The sequence below is a fragment of the Mandrillus leucophaeus genome, unplaced genomic scaffold (genome assembly GCF_000951045.1).
Source record: "Mandrillus leucophaeus isolate KB7577 unplaced genomic scaffold, Mleu.le_1.0 Scaffold323, whole genome shotgun sequence".
Classification (NCBI taxonomy): Eukaryota; Metazoa; Chordata; class Mammalia; order Primates; family Cercopithecidae; genus Mandrillus; species Mandrillus leucophaeus.
The window spans coordinates 1,423,677-1,430,058 of record NW_012103399.1 but is presented as its reverse complement, the minus strand read 5'-3'; the positions used below and the strand labels follow the sequence as shown (position 1 = coordinate 1,430,058).

The window sequence follows — 6,382 nt, the reverse complement described above, 5'->3', positions numbered from 1 at the left end:
CAGTGAGCCCTGATCACACCACTGCACTCCGGCCTGGGTAACAGAGCAAGACCGTGTCTCCAAAAAAAACAATGGCATGCTTGCTTGCTGACCCACCCAAATATGTCCATGGGCCCAGCCACAGGCCTGCCATTGCCATTGTCTGACAGATCAGGAAGTGACCTTGGGGCCCTCTATTGGATCCTGATGTGGCTTTTCTTCCAAAGAGCCACCAACCTCCATCTTCCCACCTCCCTCACACTGAGCCCTGGCATCGGCCCTGGTCTTTCCTTTCAGGGCCACTTTTCACAAAGAAGCAAAGTTCCAGGTGGTTCACAAGAGCTAATTTCAAAGCAGAGGACAGTGACAGCTGCGGGGCTCGTTCTGAACTGAGAGCATTAAGTGCCTTCCAGTGGGCCTGGTCCTGTGTGTCAGATGGCACATTGCAGAACCTCACCTCGAGGGGAAACCACAGATAGTAAGGCCAGGGAGTGCCAGAAAGGAAGGGGTGGTTAACACTGTCACACACCCAAGAGGGTGGAGCGTGAGGGCCAAGCGACAGACACGCATCTGGCAAGGTCACTGGGGACAGAGTGGGGGCAAAGCCACCTTCCTAGGAGCAGACAGGAGGACACGAGGACAGCACTTCAGTCCCCTCTGGGGACATGGTGGCAAAGTTGCAGATGCCAGCGCTCTGGTGCTGTGGGTCCTGGCCCCCGTGTGCTGAGGATCACAGGAAGGGCTGGCCTCAGATCCCTGCTTCGCCACCACTAGCTGTGGGACTTCGGCTAGTCATTTCCCCTCTCAGCCTCGATGGCCCCGTGTGTAAAATGCAGGTGACAGTGGTGCCTAGTGAGGGATCTGCCAGGGTAGAGAGAGGATACCTGGGATCTCTTGGAACAGGGCTGTGCTCACACCAGCTGTTCTGATGATGATGCCCGTTCTCGGAGAGGTGGGAGCCCAGGGGGAAATGCAGTTAGGATGGGAAAACACTAGAGCATATTTGTGTGTTGGGGGCTGGGGAGCCCTCTGGGGAAGGGAGACCTGGGTGAAAATCAGGGACAGAAAGTACCCCCAGCATGACTATTCTGGGATCCCCAGCCTCCCAAGTCTGGCCCAGCGAACGTGCACTCAGGGGCCTCCCTAGTAAGTTCCAGAGGGTGTCCAGGTTCTTGGCGCCTGGAACAAAATACTGGACAAAACGCACAAAGCGAGGAAGGCATGAAAGGATTTATTGAAAATGAAAGTAAACTCCACAGTGTGGGAAGGGAATGGGCCTGAGAATAGGGGCTCAAAGGCCCCATTACAGAGTTTTTGTGTTTAAATATCCTCTACTTGGGGTACGTCCTATATAAACGAAGAGGGTGAAGTAAAGTTACAGAGTCACTTATGGCGTACGTCCTATGGAGAGGACATTTCCTGTTACGGCTCAAGTGCGAATTGGCCTTATGTTCCCTGCCTCCAGACCCTATTTTCCTGCCTCACTGGGCCATCTGGGCTCCCCATCTCCCACCACCCTCTCCCCACAGGCTTCTTCCCCGACTTGGACTTCCCTGTCCCACACGGCAGCACAGTAGTGAAGTTGAGGAAATGGTAGGTGCAAGGTAGGAACTCCTCCTGGGGTTCACCTGAAGCTGGTGACCGGACATGGGCAGTGCAGTCACTTGGCCCTGTTTCTCCGGCAGCTCAGGGCCTGGAGAGTGGGGAGAGCAAGCTGATGGCAGGTCCACCCACAACTGGGGGCTGGTAGGGCAGACTGAGGGCGAGAACACCCCCAGTGACTCCAAGGCCCCTGTGTCCTGTCCTCCTGGCTCTGGGATAACATGGTCCTAGAGAAACCTGGGTGTGCATAGGAGGGGACTGGAACAATGGCCACATGGCAGGGAAAGACTAGCAGACGGATGGACACCAGCACAGATAACCTGGAAGATAAAATTATACACAGACAAAGCAGTGGGCAGAATGTGTGTGTCATGTGCTCCCACTTGTATTTTAGGTATATGAGTGTGTGTATGTGTGTGTGCACACTTGTGAATGTGCACATTTATATGTGCATAATCTTTCTGGAAAGACACCTAGAACACTAGTAGCCCTCTTTGGACTTGGCCTTTCATGCCATATCCTTTTGTATTCTGTACTTTTTTTAATCATGTGCATTCATGATCCTTTTGCTCAAAAGCTAATCTCTTAAAATGCACACTCCTGGGCCCATCTGGAAGCTGCTGAATCAGTTCTCTGTAGGGCCCTGGAACCTGCATTTTCTGTACACCACCTGATTATTTAGCCACGCTGAAATGCTGGCTGGGGACCCTGCTGGAAGGAAGGTCCCAGAGACCCCAGTGGCCTTTTCTACATTGTTCTTCATTACAAGTGAAGGGGACTCAAAATATTCCCATTGTCACCAGCACAGAAGGAGCCCCAAGATCTTGTGGCCACTCTGTTTTCCTCTTGGACTGAATTGTCTTCCATTTGTTTCTTTTAAGGTAAGAATTGTGACAAAGGCCAGTCCTTCTTCATTGACGCCCCAGATTCCCCAGCCACATTAGCCTACAGAAGTATAATTCAGAGTAAGTATTTCCATGAGTACTAAATGCAGATGCCTGTGGGGCAGGAAGCAACATAAAGGAACCAAGGGTATGGGGGGTGTGGAAGGACGGGTGGGTGGTGGGGTCTGCAATGACCACAGAGTGGGCTCCATAGCCCAGGAAGCCAGGAGTCCATGAGAAATCTCTCAATGTGTGAGTATAGTTAATTAATTCGTAGTTTAAAAAACACGGTGAGGGTGAAATTTATGGCTTAGGAAATACATCCCAATAAAGCGATAAAGTAATTCATTTAAAAAAGTAACTGATAAAAACAAAACAACAGGCCAGGTGCGGTGGCTCCCACTGGGAATCCCAGCACTTTGGGTGGAGAAGGCAGGCAGATCACTTGAGGCTGGTCAGGAGTTCGAGACCAGCCTGGCTAACATGGAGAAACACTGTCTCTGCTAAAAATATGAAAATTAGCAGGTGTGGTGGCGCTCGCCTGTAGTCCCAGCTACTCAGGAGGCTGAGGCAGGAGAATAGCTTGAACCTGGGAGGCAGAGGTTGCAGTGGGCCGAGATCGTGCCACTGCACTCCAGCCTGGGCAACAGAGTGAGACCGTGTCTTAAAAAAATAGAAATAAAAACTTTGGTTAGCCAGACCAAACCCATGTGCAGCCACTGGCAGCCATCAGCGGCCCCAGAGTGAAGGCAGAGGTGTCCGTGTTTTTTAAAGCTGCAGTCTCCAAGTTTGTGGCTGGGTTTTACTTGCCTAGAAAAATGATGTTGAGGGTAAGGAAACAGCATTCCCAGAATCCTCCATCTACAGATGGGCCGAGGAAGGCCTCAGCCATTGGTTATGACTCTGATGGGCAGTGTGAGGTATTCCGGTCACTTTCAAAGACTCAGGGCATCACAGACAGGGCTTTTTATGGAACTTGCCAGAGGATTCCAGCCCTGTCAAGACACGGCCCTCCCCAGCACAGGACGGGGCTGTCCAGGGGTGGACAATTCTTAGCACTCTATGCCTGTCGTCTTGTTTTCCAGGAATCCAAGAGTTTTGTGATCTCCGTCAGTCAGAAGAAGAGAACCTCATCAATTCCTGAAATGAGAGAATGTTCAGAACCAAGCAGTTACCAAGTGAGGTACTCCCTGGGCAGGACGTCCAGCCAGACCCGACCAGCTCCGGAACGGGGTGGGTCACAGCAAAAAGGAACCAGATGCTGGCGTAGTCCAAAGCCACTTTCGCAGAGACACTTTAATCATCGAGTATTTGTACACTTTTCCTTAGAACATATATAAAGGGCATTCTCTACAAATATGCCGTTTTAAGAATAAAACCCCCTCCTCAAACCTCTCCCCCGAGGCCTGTTTCACGTAAAAAACAAATGGGTTGTGGAACCATGGGATTCTGCTGTGTCGGAAGCTTAGTCGATTGTAGAAACTCCCATTTAAGCCATGTCTGCCTCTGAAGATAAGAAAGCCTAGAAAAGAACCAAAGGGGTGAGTGTGCGGCTTCACTGCAGAACACACAGGCATGTTTTCAAACAGCACAGTCCAAACGCTCTTCTTCAGACTGAGGAAAAATCTAAAAGCGACAGAGCTCACGCTGGGGTTTGTTCTAAAATCACTGCATGTGGCGCAGCTGGGTCAAATCAAAAAGCCCTTGAAGAGTCCTTGAATCACCCACTAAGACAGAATTTGGGGTCTGTGTATACACCCTGTGTAGTAATATGTGCACAGTATATCCAGTAATGTCCAGTGTCATGCAAACCAATATTCAGGCTTTTAAATTATAGAAAAAAGAGAGACAGATGTAAACTCTACAGTCATCCTCACTGCCATGAGGTGCTTGCTCTCTTTGAGACACACAGGATCTGAGACCAGCTGGAAGAAGAGTAAATTCCTGTTTTCTCTCCACTCTGGGACATAAAAGTGGGTGGGTGGGAAACAAGAACAAATCCCCTTGTTCTTTCCCTCCCCACCCTTCCCTAGGACCACACATATGGTCAGATTTGCACATGTTCAGTGTGAGGAAGGTGTGACCTCACACCCCACCACCACCCCCCCAGCTCCTCACTCCAAGAGCTATGAGGCTGCAAAGCCCAGGGCAGGCCCATTGCCCAGTCTGCTTCTTGCCTGATCACGTACCAGGCCACCCCAGGGAACAGGGGAAGCCCACCCAAACCCTGGGCCCTGTGCCTCAAGAGCTGCATTTTTCAGAATTTCCCAGCCCCTCCACACGGGTGCCACGATCCATTTCTCACCTAATGCTGGTGAATCTCCAGCCCCTCAAGGCCCGGCTTCTGAAAGTCACCTGGGCAGGCCTGCAAGGGGAAAAGTCAACCATGGTTTTCTGTCCTTACACGCGACTGGGGCAGTCCTGCTGATGCAAGGCCAGAGAAAACCCACAAAGTACAGAAAACCTGCGGAATTGGTTGCTTGATGTCTTGGCATAAAGCAGCACTGTTCAAATTTAAGATGGTTCAAACCATTTCAGGATGAACCTGGTCAAATTTCAAAGACCTCCTATCTCTCACTTTTAGAAATATCTGTTAAGTTTAAAAAAAAACAAAACAAAACAAAACAAAACAAAAAAAAAAACAAGCCGGGCATGGTAGTTCATGCCTGTAATCCCAGCACTTTGGGAGGTCAAGGCAGGCAGATCACTTGAGGCCAGGAATTTGAGACCAGCCTGGTCAACATGGCAAGACCCTGTCTCTTCTATAAATACAAAAATTAGCCAGGCATGGTGGTGTGCACCTGTAATCCCAGCTACTCGGGAGGCTGAGGCAGGAGAATCACTTGACCCGGGAGGCGGAGGTTGCAGTGAGCCAAGATCATGCCACTGCACTCCGGCCTGGGAGCAGAGGGAAACTCCCATCTCAAAAAAGAACAATAATAATAATAATAAAAATGGAAAAACCATTTGTGACTCTTAATTCTATAGTTTTAAAAATCACTGAAAACAATGGCAGTCACAAAAGGACAAAAACTATAATTGCACTTAACAGGAGGTCCCTAGGGCTGTCAAACCAACAGACTTAGAGAGCAGAATGCTGGTTGCTAGGGCCAGGAGGCAAGGAGAAGGGGGAGTTAATGTTTTACAGGTACTGAGCTTAAATTTTGCAAGATGAAAGCAGTTCTGGAGCTGGGTGGGGTGAAGGTTGCACAACAAGGTGGTTATACTTAATGCCACAGAACAATACACTTTAAAATGGTTAAAAGGCTACATTTTATGTAAATCTTACAATTAAAAAGCAAAACTGCCAGCACAGTGGCTCACAGCTGTAATCCCAGCACTTTGGGAGGCCAAGGCAGGCGGGTTGCTTGAGCTCAGGAGTTCAAGACCAGCCTGGGCAACACGGCAAAACTTTGCCTCTACAAAAATAATTAATAATTTTTTAAAAATTAAAAACTTAGCCGGGCATGGTGGTACACACCTGTAGTCCCAGTTACTCGAGAGGCTGAGGTGGGAGGATTGCTTGAGCCCGGGAGATGGAATTTGCAGTGGGCCATGATCACACCACTGCACTCTAGCCTGGGTGACAGAGCAAGATCCTTCCTCCCAAAAAATAAATAAACAATAAAACAATGGCAGCCTGGCTGATATGTTACATTATAAACCGCAGTTGCCAGCAGGCCACCTTGATTTTGACTACCTGGAGAGGAGTGGTCCAGGAGTAAGACCTCAGTTACTCACCGTCTGGAACACTGTCTGGGACAGGAAACTGGCTGTGACCTTGCTAATGTCACTGTTGCCTCCCATCTTACAAAGGATGTAGCCATACAGGTTTGCAACTTGGAGAGAGATCCCAGCAACCACGAGAGCCTGCACTCAGACAAAGAAAGCAAAGGTCACTGTCTTTTTTTTTTTTT

The 6,382-nt window shown here is 49.5% G+C and overlaps 2 protein-coding genes across 2 annotated transcripts in view; one reads left to right on the top strand and one right to left on the bottom strand.

The window, feature by feature from the left end:
• NUBP1 (nucleotide binding protein 1) overlaps positions 1-3,860 on the top strand; it is a 45,417-nt gene extending 41,557 nt beyond the window's left edge. The window contains exons 9-10 of the mRNA XM_011988133.1: positions 2,463-2,546; positions 3,551-3,860. Of these exons, the coding sequence (XP_011843523.1) occupies positions 2,463-2,546; positions 3,551-3,609 (143 nt within the window). The 3' untranslated portion in view covers positions 3,610-3,860. The remainder of the gene's footprint in view (positions 1-2,462; positions 2,547-3,550) is intronic.
• The window catches only part of TVP23A (trans-golgi network vesicle protein 23 homolog A (S. cerevisiae)), a 54,770-nt gene continuing 49,580 nt past the window's right edge, over positions 1,193-6,382 (bottom strand). The window contains exons 6-8 of the mRNA XM_011988125.1: positions 6,207-6,335; positions 4,771-4,830; positions 1,193-3,987 (exon numbers count right to left, since the gene is read on the bottom strand). Of these exons, the coding sequence (XP_011843515.1) occupies positions 4,771-4,830; positions 6,207-6,335 (189 nt within the window). The 3' untranslated portion in view covers positions 1,193-3,987. The remainder of the gene's footprint in view (positions 3,988-4,770; positions 4,831-6,206; positions 6,336-6,382) is intronic.